The following is a 13,201-nucleotide window of genomic DNA, read 5'->3' as shown; positions in this document are numbered from 1 at the left end:
CCTATTAAAATACTACTACATAGACACATAGAGATCACTATTATGTAACACATTTCTTTCTCATTTTAGATAAATGATCACACAAGTCATTGATTTCTAGATTTCAAAATATTTTATAATTCCAACCTCAAATAAATTATGCTCTCAATTTTAAATTCTTTAATTTTTTTTTCCCCATAACAACTATTATACTGCCAAAATATTTTGCCTGCAATTTTTAAAAAAAGATATTTATAGTAATTGTAATTTTAAGGGTTGTAGTTTGTTTCCTACTTTGCTTTTAAATCCAGTAAGGAAGTGAAATTTGCTGAGTTTAACCCCAAAAGTTTCAAATTATAAAAACAGTTTGTAGAAACGATGAAAATCATTTCGGGTTTCGATGACTAATTTAATTCTCCTTTGATAAAATGTTCACGGGCATGCCTAGTACTTCAATTGCCGTTGGTTCACCATTTTTTTCCCGGGAGTCCTTAATGCTATCTTTGCTCTTTGCTATCTGTATAATTGATATGCTCAACCTCAATATGGTATGAGGGTTGTTCTTTTATAGCTTTTCTATATTTTGCAGTTCTAAACAAAAACTTGGTTTGCATATCACGTTATTAACGGAGGATTTGTTGGGTTTATGAAGCCCAACGGTCATCATTGTTTTTCCCTCCAATTATTGTGTCTGTTCATTTCCTTTTGAGACCTTTTATATATTGCAGTTTAGGGATGACCTATTCATTGTATGAATGATAGTTAGAGCAAGCTGCTGTGGTGTAAAAAAAAACTCAAGAAATAACAAGAGATTTCCCCTGCTGAAAGTGGATATAACCAAATATATGTTGATTTGTCTTGTCTCTGTTTTCTTTAACTGATTTCTGTATCTTTCATTTTCATTTGTACTTTAGTTGCTTCACAAGTGGTCTCAGAGAAAGGTAGGATTGCTGGTTGAGATTTCAGTGGTTGGAATTTCAAAATCAGTGGAATAAGCGAAGGTAGAGAAATTCTGGACAAAATTTCAGCTTGTGGAAAGTACAGATGGAATCCTTATTGAAAAAGCAAGATCTTCCACTTGCCATTGAGGGGAAGACGAAGAAGCCAAATACAATGAGTGATACAGATTGGGAAACAATGTTCTCTTCAACTTCTCCACTGAACCATCAACCAAAGCAGTTTGGGATAAACTCACAACCATGTATGCAATGACATCAACTGCAAATAAACTCTTCCTCATGAAGAAGCTTTCAAGCTCAATATGAAGGAAGGAGGCATCATAGTGAATCACATCAACGAATTTATCTCACTCTAATCAGCCAAGAAAATTCAGTTGGCTTAACACAAGATGATGAGAACAAGGTTGTTCTCTTATTGTGCTCTTTATCCAACAATTGGGATGGAGTTGTGACAACAGTTAGCACTTCAGTATCTGGTAAGAACAAGCCGATTTTTTATGATGTAATGGCTACTCTTCTCAGCGAAGACATGAGTAGAAAGAACCAACAATCCTTAGCAGTGAAGCCTTAACAGCACCGAGAATAGAGGAGGAAGTAACAATAGAGGCAGAAATAATCATCATAGATGGTCCAAATCAGCTAGGAGATTGAAATCAAGAGGGATAAATAGTGATTGTTGCTTTTGAGGTAAATCTGTCCATGTGAAAAGGGAGTGGAAAAACTATAAGAAAGCACAAGAAAGAGTGTGGGACAACTAAGCTAACACAACTTATGATGGTGACTTGATACTATCAACAAGTGAGACTACTTTATATTCTAGGATCTTGGATTTTGGCACTTGATTTCATGTCTTCCCATGTACAAAACACTTCACCTATTACCAAGAAGGTACAGTTGGAGAAGTATATATAGGAGATAACAAAGCTTTTGAAATTATTGGTGAAGGAGACATTTTATTGTATTAAAAAGAGGTGGTAAATGGTTTTTAAAAGATGTATGTCATGTTCTCAAATTAAAAATAAATTTGATTTTAGTAAGTCATCTCTATACACAATGTTTTCTTACCTCTCTTACGGGTGCATGGAAAGTCATGAAAGGTTTTATGATTGTTGCAAAGGGTGATAGAATCATTAGCTTATATATTGTAGTAAATATTGGTGAAGTGGGAGCTGCCATGATAGTTGTGGACAACAACTTGGAACTTTGGTATCAAAGGCTCAGTCACATGAGCAAGAAGGGCCTTGAAGTTATGCACAAGAGGGAACAAATATTGGACCTCAAATCATTTGATTTGAAATTTGGCCAACATTGTCTTAATGGCAAACAAAAGCAGATCAACTTCTTGAAAACCAGACATGAAAAGAAGAGCACACCATTAGTGCTGGTCTACTGTGATGTCTTTGGACTAACTGAGGTAACCTCCATTGGAACACTTACTATTTTGTTACCTTTCTCGATGATTGCACAAGAAAAGTGTGGATATATATGCTTCACAGAAAATCTGAAGTATTTAGCAAAGTTAAAATCTTCAAAGCCTCAGTTGACAATCAAAGTGGGCATAAGATCAAATGTTTACAAACTGATAATAGTGGTGATTCATTTTGTGTTGATAACGATATTCATAGAATTATAAACATTGCCTTCACACCTCAAGAAATGGAGCAGCTGAGAGGTTAAATGGAAGGATTTTGGAGATGGAAAGATGTATGCTTTCAAATGCAAGTTTAGGCAAAGAATTTTGGGTGGAATCTTGCAATACAGCTGTGTATTTGATCAGATGAAGTCCCTCATCTCAGTTGGATTTCAATATTTTCCAGAAGAAGAATGGACAAGAAAGAGAATTTCATATTCTCACATCTGCGTATTTGGATGTGAAGTTTATTGCACACATTTTGGATGTGAAGTTTATTGCACACATTCCAAAAGAGAGAAGGACCAAATTGGTCCCCAAATCTCAGAAAGACATCTTTGTGGGTTATGGAGGACCAGTATGGTTTTTGAATTTGGGATCTAGATGCAAACGAAATTATTAGAAGCAGAGATGTCATTTTTAATGAAAAAAATTCCAGGTTTGAAGGCCCACAAGAAGTGCAGACAAAAGAGTACATCCCTCTTTCATCTCTTCAAAATAATCAGTCTCAAATATTCTTTGGAAATAATCTACGCAACATAGGTGGAATTCAAAATTTCAATTCTCCCACATTGGTTTTATCTCATGCCCCTGTTTGTTCTTCATCCACTGACAATATGTAGAATAGCAATGCACATAGTAAATAGAGTATTGGTTCTGATTTTAACAGCCTCAGTGATGAAGTCTTACAATCTTCAGAACAAAACAGGGAAAATAATACTTTTCTTAATCAGTCGAGTATGGACAACATTGGAGGGTATTTGGAAGCCCAAAATGGTGCTTAACACAATGGCTATGGCATTGTTGCAACATAGCAAATTGGTCTTAACACCATTTCCAAATGATGGTCGGAGAGTTCACAACTCTAATCTCTCGCAACCCTCTCATGTTAATCACTCCTCACCCGACAATCTATCCATGATCACAACATTGAATTCGACGCCACTCAAGCAGCCAACAACCAACATGGAGAGTTTGACCAAGATCAAAACGATATGTAATGGAAACACATTAACACATGACAGAGAACATCCATCGCAAAGAACTTGAATGATAGAGCTTTGGATTTAAACATCTTATGCACCGAGAATCAGTGTGTCTTACCCTCGACACATATGATACACAGAGACACACTCTTATCTCCTATGCAACACAACAGGCCTACAGTTGGAACGCATGACCGAAATAACATAAACTATGGATATCATCCAAAGTTCCAAACCATATGCAGTCTGGAGTGTCTCAATCTTGGATGGAATTAAAACAACTATTAGCACAACAGTTTGCAATGAAGGACTTAGGGGCAACAAGAGGGATACTTGGTATGACCATTACCCAAGATAGACGGAAGAAAGAAATCAAGTTATCACAAGAACATTACATACTCAAAGTTTTGGAGAGGTTTGGCATGGCGGATGCCAAAGCAGTCAGCACTCCATTTGCTGATCAGTTTCGTTTAACTTCAGCCATGTGTCTCAAGACACGAGGAATACAGAGAAATGAAGGGTGTCCCATACTTTTCAGTTGTAGGCAGCCTTATTTATGCTATGGTGAGCTCTCACCCAGACATTGCTCCTGCAATGAGAGTAGTAAGTAGATTTATGCATAATCCATGTAAACCACATTGGAATGTAGTCAAATGGATCTTGAGGTATCTCAAAGGAACTTCTGATTTTGTGTTGTGTTTTGGTGGCATTGATGCATCATTACAAGGTTTTACTGGTCTTGATATGGATGGAAATTTGGACAATAGAAGATTCCTTACTAGTTATGCATTTACATTTGTCGGAGGAGTAATCAGTTGGGCCTCAAGGTTGCAACAGGTAATGTCTCTTTCTACAACAAAAGATGAATATATTGCTCTCCCTGAAGGAGCAAAAGAGATTATTTGGTTGCAGGGCTTATTTGGTGATTTAGATTATCCAAAACGTGGTTGCACTTTGTTTTGTGATAGCAATAGTGCTATTCACTTAGCAAAGAACTTTTCCTTTCTTAATCGGACTAAACACATTAAAGTGCATTTTCATTTTCATTTCATTTGAAGTGTGCTTGGGGAGGGGAAACTTCAAGTGGAAAAGAGAAACACCAAGAGAATCCAGCTGATGCACTCACAAAGATTGTACCGCTGGAGAAGTTTGAGTTCTGTCAAACTTCTGTCAACATTGTCAATAAATAATTGTAGGGGCATAGCAAGGGAATGTCTCTAGCATTGAAATATTCATTAGACTTCAAGTGGGAGTTTGATGGGTGTATGAAGCCCAACGATCATCATTGTCTTTCCTTCCAATTATTGTGTCGCTTCATTTCCTTTTAAGACCTTTTATGTATTGTTGTTTGGAGATGACTTATTCATTCTATGAATGATAGTTAGAGCATGTTGTTTTGATGTAAACAAAATCTTAAGAAATAATAAGAGATTTCCCCTGCTAAAATTGGATGTAGACAAATTGGTGAACGGCTATAAATCCCTGTGTTGATTTAGCTTGTCTCAGTTTTCTTTAATTGTGATTTATGTATCTTTAATTTTCATTTGCACTTCCGGTTGCTTCACAAGATTTAGTATTTCTTATATTGTTGATTTAATGTTTAATACAAAATTGTATAGTAATTGTAACTTAAAGCCATTATTTCTGATTATAACTACTCATAATTGAATGAAATGTATTCCTTATTTAAAAAACAATCAGTCATTTTATGTCACATTTTCTATACAAGTACCATACGTCTCACTTTTTTTTAATGCTTTGGACACTTTGACAAAAAGTATGTTGATGTGACCCTAAAAGCTTAGTTAGATTTAGTTATAAGTAGGAGTTTTGCCAAGTAAGTTGCTGTAAAAAATTAAAGAAGATTTAACATTTTTATTTAAAACTTTAAAAAGTATAAAATTAGAATGTTCAACTATTAAAAACTTTCCCCCCTGAGGGTTTCTGCAACCATACCGCTTTCCTTTTGAGTTTCTTTGTGTGTCATACCACATTTATTGTGGAATTTTTCTTGGGCTTTATTATGGCTCTGGCCAACTAAATCACAACAGTTCATGTTGGTGTTGGAGTTGCTGCTACGGACGCTAATGGATCCTCTAAGAAAATGCCCTCGCAAGTTTGTCCCAAAAGTGTTTCGTAAGGTAATTCCTCCTCAGATATTGTTCTTAACATTCAAGATTTTGATAATGTTTGTGTTTGGCTTGAACAACATACCTTGATAGGGTGTATTGTGGGTTGTGCTCCTTATGAAAGCATGCTCAAAGAGTGGGTTGACAAATTCTAGACTTCTCATGGAGTTTGGCTAGATGGTGTTCAAAACCTTACTGAGGGCTTTTTTTTGTTTTGTTATGGTAACCCTAGTTAGGCAGACCAAGTTTTCTCTCATGGTCCTTGGTTGGTTAGGCTTTCCCTCTTAGTTTTTCATAGGTGGTCTAGAGATTTTATAGTCTCGGATGAAAAGAAACTTCAGGTCCCTATGTGGGTTGAGTTCCTAGGTCTCCCTGTTCCATGCTGGTCTTTCATGCAGTCTATTGTGCAAACCCTAGGCAAAGTGGTTTGCGTGAGGCTCATTCTCAAAGGAGGATATGTGTTGAGGTCAACCTTTCACAGGATCTCATGGAAACTATTTAGATCTAAGTTGGTAGCACCACCTTCACTCAGAAGGTTCTTTATTTGAATTTTCCCAACACCTATTACCAATGTTAGTCTTCTGAACAAAAAGTCAAAGATTGTCCATTGCTTGAGTGCAACAAACAACCTCTTAAGGAGGTCCAACCGGTTGTGGCTCCCAAAAAAAGGTGAATGGACAATGGTTACCAGCAAGGGCAAAGCCCTGACGACTCCCAAGAAAATTCCCCCTACTGCTGCTCATGCTTCTTTGAAACCCACTTTGGTGGTTTCCCACTTTCAATCCCGCTCCTTTGTTGCTACCACCGATTTAAAACCCTGCTTCTCAAGGGAATGCGGAAGCTTCCACGAGTGCTCCTTGATCCACTTGGGTTTGCACTCCACAAGATGCTTCTACGATTACGACTCAATCTCTTCATTGATCTCGTAGTCCAAGTAGATGGTCAGAGGATATAGATAGTGTGGAGAACAAAGGTTAATCTCTTTTGGAGATTCTCCTCCTTTCAAATCTACTGCGACCTTGCATAACAATATTTCCTCCCTCAGTAATGTGGATGACATGAAAGAGTTTTTTTCACAAATTTTCTTTATTGAAATGTTCGGGGTCTTACAGACCTCCCAAAGAAATACTTGGTTCGTGATACCAAACTACAACTAGGTCACCTTGATATTCTTTGTCTTCAAGAAGTTGAAACTTCTGGGTTTCTTCTTAACTCAACTTGCCATGTTATTTGGCTGGATAGTGCCATGTTTTATTCTTAGCATGATGTTGGTCAAGGTGGGGTAGTTACTCTTCTCTCTCCTTGGTTAATTTCTTCTATTATTTCACATGGTTATAATCCCATGCAAAGAATAGTTTGGGTTTTACCGTCTTTTCATAATCATTTTTTTGGCATAGTTAATGTTTATGCTCCAACCTCCCAATGATGTTGTGGAAATATCTCACCTTTGGCATTGGATTGTGGAACAGTTGCCACCACCCACCTGGGTTATGTGTGGGGATTTTAATATGGTTGAATCAGTGTTTGACAAAGATGGAATTTTTCCCTTTCATTGGAGAAAGGGAATCCTGGTACTACATGCATAATAAATTGGGCCTTTTTTATCCCAATGCTAACTGTTGTTGTCATGGCGGGGTTTGGCATACCTAGTCCAATTTTCAAGCAAGCTCTGACAAGATTGTTAAGTGACTTGATCGTGCCATGCTTTCTGCTCAATCTTTTTTCTCTTCTTCTAAAGATCAAGAATTAACTATCATTCCCCTTGCTAATGTGACCTTGTCAGACCGCTATCCCATCTTCCCTTCCATTATTTGGTAAACTATGCAGCCGCACCCTTCCAAATCACAAATTTTTTCGAACACGTCACTCCTTCAACATGACCCCAGTACAACTCACATTATGCATGTTTGGAATTTGGAACCTCGACCCTATACTCCTGTTGGGTGGATTCAATGATGTTATCGCTTGTACAATGAGGTTTCCTCGGATTTACGATAGGCAACTTGCCATGTATCGTTGGAGATCCTATGAGGCCACTACCAAAGAGCTCCATACTGCGTCTGAAGCCCTAGCCATGAATCCTTTTGACACTAATCTACAACTTTGGCTTGCTAATGTCCATTATCAGAGCCAAATTGCTAAAAGTTATGCATCACGGGGAGCTCAGATCAAGGCTCACCTTCATTGGCTTAAGGTGGGGGACCAGGTTACCAAAGAGTTCTTTCAAGCTCTTCGGGCCCATCATACCACCATAGGAATTAAGTGAATTAAGGAAGGTCAAAAGACTTTGTAAGCTTCCTGACATTCTCCAGGCTTTTGTCCACCATTATGTCAAAGTCTTCATTGCATAGGGTCATTCTAATGCTAGAGATCAAGCCTTGCAATCTTGCATCTCTATGGTGCCTAATAGGGTCCAGCCAAAGCAACATGCCTTTTGTGAGCAAATGCTCACCATCAGTGACCTTAAGGAAGCCGTCTTTTCCATGGCAGATGACAAGGCCCCTGGGTGTGATGGATTTCCCTGTGACTTTTATAAAACCTTTTGGGAATCCATTGGCCCTAACCTACACAAATTTTATCTTGAATCTTTCCACTCTAAATCTTTGGGCAGTCTTATCAATAAAGGAAACACTAATTTCATCCCTAAGGTCAGGGATCCGCTAGATATCTATAATTGGAGAACTATCATGCTTTTGAATGTCTTCTATAACATCATTGCTAAGGCATTGTCTCTCAAAATCCGCCATCTTTTGCCACTAAACGTGCACCCTGAGCAGACTGGCTTCATCAAATCCATGTACATCTTGGATAATATCATTGTTGTTTTGGGAAGGGATGGAGTGGGCTCGCCAATCTAAGCAACAAGCATTCTTCCTCAAAGTTGACTTTGCCAAAGCTTATGATTAGATTGAATGCTCTCTCATTCTTGCTATGCTCAAAGCTCTTGGGTTTGGTTCTATTTTCCTTCAATCGATGCAAATGCTCTATGAGAATACTTCTGCTTGCATCACCATCAAAGACAGACAATCTTCTATCTTTGGGTTGTTCAGATCCATCCGCAAAGGTTATCCCCTTGCCCTGATGATCTATGTGCTTGCTACTGAGGGTTTTGGGTATTTGCTTGCCAATGCCATTTGCTCTGGTCTAGTTTGTGACATATTCTTGTTGGATTCCTCTTCCCAGCTGGTCAATGGGTACTTTGTTGATGATTCATTCCTCACTCTCATTGAGGATGAGGAAAATAATGCCAATGCCTTGCAGTGTGTGGACACCTTTTGCCTGGCCTCAAGCTTGGCTATTCAATGACATAAAACTCTTTGCTACAGGCAATCCTTTCTTCTAGCTACACCATGGTTTGACTAGTATGAGTGGAAGAGGATTCAACATAGGGAGGTTTTCCCCTTTCTAGGAATTCCTTTTTCTTTCCAGGCTTCCCCTGTTGAGCTTTGGAATGCAATGCTTGCTAGAATTGAGAAAAAGCTTGAATATTGGATTACCAAGCCTCCTTCTCTAGCTGGTAATTTCCATATTTTCTCTAAAGTTCTAGCAGCCACTCATGTTTATTATTCTTCATATTGGGTTCCCTCTAAAGCTTCCTACTTGAAGTTGGAGCGTCTCCTGAGGGACTTTCTTTGGGCAACAAACTTCAAGCATCATGGTTTGCACAGAGTGGCCTATGAATACTATTGTCTTCCCAAAGAGTCTGGAGGCCTTGATCTACTGTCCACTCAAAAGAAGGGTAGTGCATAATGCCAAATGGATCATTCGTGCTCTCATTGGCAACAAAGCTTGGAAAATTCTCCTTAGGCATTGTATTTCTTCAAGGTATTCAATCAACATACCAACTTGGAAAGGGATTGGTTTTCAAACCTTTCTCATAACTCCTAAACCAATGCAAATCAAGGGCACTTTCATGGTGAAAAGTATTTGGAATGCTTGTGAAGCCCTCATTCCTTGGCTTCGCTGGGTTGGAGATGGCTTCAGAGATGGCCTTTCTATGAATCAACACAACATTTGGTGGTCCTTTTTGTTTACTGTTGAAGGAATCTCGTTGGCTAAGGTTCAAGGGGCCAGTGCTTTGCATTTTTTCAAATGTGGCATCCAAACTCCTAAAGACCTTGCAAGGGCCACCATGAGTCTTCGCTCATGGGAGGATGTGTAGGTCCAATTTTGGCTAAACCGTCCAGATCAGTAAACATTTGATCTTCTAGTTTCTGCGGTTCCCCCTTATATGCTACACAAACGTGCAATCAGTGAAACTATGGTGGAAGGATTGGAAGTGGTACCCCGCCACTCCTATGACTAGCTACAAACCCAAGGTGGGTTACTCTGGTTGGTTTCGCACCTACCTATGATTGATGTGCTCAATCAGAGATGGCATTTGCAATCTTCTCAGAAAAACTGGAGATTTAGATTCAACACTAGTTGGAATGCCATCACTGAGTTGAAGATTGTACACTTTGCTTGGTGTTTTCTTTTCCAGGATTTGCTTCTGGGTCCTCAGCTCAAGTGTTTGGGAGTCCCAGATCCTAGGTGCCCATTCTATGGGCAACCTGAAACTTTTCATCACATCTTATGGTTTTGTTGAAGGTCTCAACAATATTGGCTCTAGATTCATGATTTTTTCAAATCCTTCCTGGCAGAGCCCTTTTCTTGGCATATGATCTTGTTGGGAGATTCTTCCAAAATTCCCTTTAGGTTTTCTTTGATTTGGCATGCTTTCAGACTAGAGACTTTATTTACTTTGTGCAAGATAGAAATGTTATTTTGTTCACTCACAATTTTCTCAATATTAATGTCTCTGTGTACACTAAGGCTTGTATATGTAATAATGTCATGATGCAGATTCAAGTACAAATTGACAAGGTTCCACTGAAGGTGGCCTACTTTTAGGCATTGTTGAACTATTGGGGTAACGTGCCATGTACGGTTGCCAGAATGCCACCAAATTTTGCCTCCATGGACTACACTCCGCCCCGTGATTGCTGGCAAGGTCGTAGTTCTACTATTTGCCACTCACAAACTCCACATTCTCAAGCTCCCTATCATTCTCTCCATGGTAGATTTGGTGGCTGATATCACCGCTTTGACTCTCCACGGTGCAGTTCTGGCTGGTCCCCAATTGCTCCTCCTGCTATTTTTTGTTGAATCTGGTTGGCCCTCCTCTAGTAGAGACCCAAAATGGTCATTTCTCCACCTAGATTTGACAATCTCTCCTCCTAGGGCAGAGGGATACAAAGATAAAGATAATGTTGCTACTACCAATAATAGGTGGGCTCCCCCTGAACCACCCACTAACCCCACTAGTGTTTGGGGTTTTGATGACTGCCATGTTCCTCCTTCCTTGGTTGGCACTACCTTTGGCTGCTTGAGGGTTGTAAATCTATTTTTTTCTTGATGAATAGTTGTTAAGCTTTCTGGCCTTGGGCCGAGTGAACTCTCACAGGGTGATCCTAGTATCCCTCGGACTTTTTTTTTGTGAATATGTACTTTAATATTTTAATTAATAGAAAAGGACTTTAAAAAAACAAAACTTTCACCTATAATTTATTTTATATTTTTGCAATCTCATAAAGATGATGTGAGAAATTCTTGATGGCCAATTCTTCTTTTCTCATACAAAGTTCAAATCATTCTGGAGATGCAAGAACATCTTGATAGCCTCTACACTTGTTAATTTGTTGAGTTGATCTTGTTTCTTTACTTAAAAATTTCTTCAAGGAGCCTACTGAGCTTACTATGTTAGTATTATGAAATGAAATAGCTTTCTATTTACTTTGCAAAACAATCAAAATATACTTTTGAAGCATCATGTCACCTTTTGATGGAATTTTTTATATACTTTTTTTTTTCAATATTTATGTTGTCAAAACCTGTCTTGTATTCTTTCAGTCTGTACTATTTTTCTTGCATTTCAGAGTTTATTGTCTACTTAAATGGTTATTGTCATTTGCTAAAACATCGATCCTTAGAAATTTGGATGTGTCTTTGACACTGACGTGGGTATTCACTCTTAGTATATATACATAATTTATAGATAAATAATTTTTTAAAATGTTTTGTGTGCTTCTAAATCAGATTTTTTTTGTCATGGTTGTACTTTTGTTAAGTGATTCTTATGAAACATGTGTGGCTGAAGATGGAGTTGAAACTATACAATTGAAAAAGAACAAATTATTAAATAATTTGATTTCTTGTGACACATGTTATTTAAATGAAATGAATAAGTTTTGGAACTCTATAATGAATGATTCACGAGACAATTGCGAATGGGCTAGCAAGTCAAGAGAACTTGACTTTGATAGAAACTTTGTCATCACCAAAAGCAAGCCCATATGAACACTCGCATGCCACACACATGTACACATAAATTTCCAAATATGTTTTGCAGGTTTCTAAATAAAAATATAAATAATGATTCCATGTTTTTGTGATGTAATCCTTGTGAAATGTGTTAAGGAAGTTGATGTATAAACTACATAATTGAATATCGATAATCGTCATATAGTTTGATTCACTATAAAAAATGCTAGGTAGATGAGATGAATGAGTCTAGAACTTTTTATACTGAATTCTTCATGAGATAGCATATATGGAAGATTTGCAAATAGGCTTTATTTTGATGGAAACTTTATCATCTACCAAACTCGAGCCCACTTGAACCAAAGTAGTATATGGATGGGTGGTCTCTTAACATTCTTCTGTGGGGGCATCACTTAAATGTAATAAGTGCTTAGTGGTCCATTCATCATGGTCTTGGGAGTTGGGTTCATGTCAACAATTTCTGATGAAAATGTGTTGATGAAGATTGACTGAAATCTACAAGGTTGAATCTGTATAAATCATCATACAATTTGGTACAACATAAATCCATTTATATGAAAATTAAAGAGCTGGAGAGCTCTATTTTGAATGATTGATAAAACACAACACTTGGTGAAGATTTTGCAACTGCAGTAGTAAGCTAGGTAGGATTGACTTTAGGTGAAAGGACTGCAATAGAAAGGTTGGTGTAATTGATTGTAGGTGAAACTATATAGTTAGGCATATTTTAGTTTGGGATGGGTGAACTCATAGGAAGTCATGGTGCTTTAACCCATCCTTGTGAGCACCACCTAAATGCAATGTTGAGTGATAAATAGATCATTCATATTCATAAGAATGGAGTCTCAAAAATTATTTATTAGTGATTAACATTAACTTAAACCTATATAGTCGAATCTTTAATTTTTTTTATTTCCAAAAATATTGAACCTTCAAATGCAGTTTTTTCATAATCTGATTACTGTTCTTGTTTTGATTTTTTGATGGTGCATTTTCTTTAAGATATTTAATATGAGGAATGTCTGGAAACCTGCTATGCAAGTCATATGTTTTTATTTGTTCATCTTGAAGGAAAATCTTATCGTATTCAGTATGGCGGTGCTTCCATATCTAGCATCTTGAGTAAAGATCATGTTACTATTGGTGACCTTGTTGTGAAAAACCAGGTATGCATTTTTGAAAAGAAAAATTTAA

The 13,201-nt window shown here is 37.6% G+C and overlaps 1 protein-coding gene across 1 annotated transcript in view; it reads left to right on the top strand.

The window, feature by feature from the left end:
* LOC149570136 (aspartic proteinase oryzasin-1-like) overlaps positions 1-13,201 on the top strand; it is a 69,238-nt gene that overhangs the window by 39,956 nt on the left and 16,081 nt on the right. The window contains exon 4 of the mRNA XM_089817866.1: positions 13,079-13,173. Within this exon, the coding sequence (XP_089673992.1) occupies positions 13,079-13,173 (95 nt within the window). The remainder of the gene's footprint in view (positions 1-13,078; positions 13,174-13,201) is intronic.

Source organism: Cupressus sempervirens, chromosome 3, assembly GCF_028749045.1.
Source record: "Cupressus sempervirens isolate cs-2001-9-10 chromosome 3, ASM2874904v1, whole genome shotgun sequence".
NCBI lineage: Eukaryota > Viridiplantae > Streptophyta > Pinopsida > Cupressales > Cupressaceae > Cupressus > Cupressus sempervirens.
The sequence above is the reverse complement of the archived record's forward strand: the minus strand, read 5'-3'. Positions and strand labels throughout refer to the sequence as shown.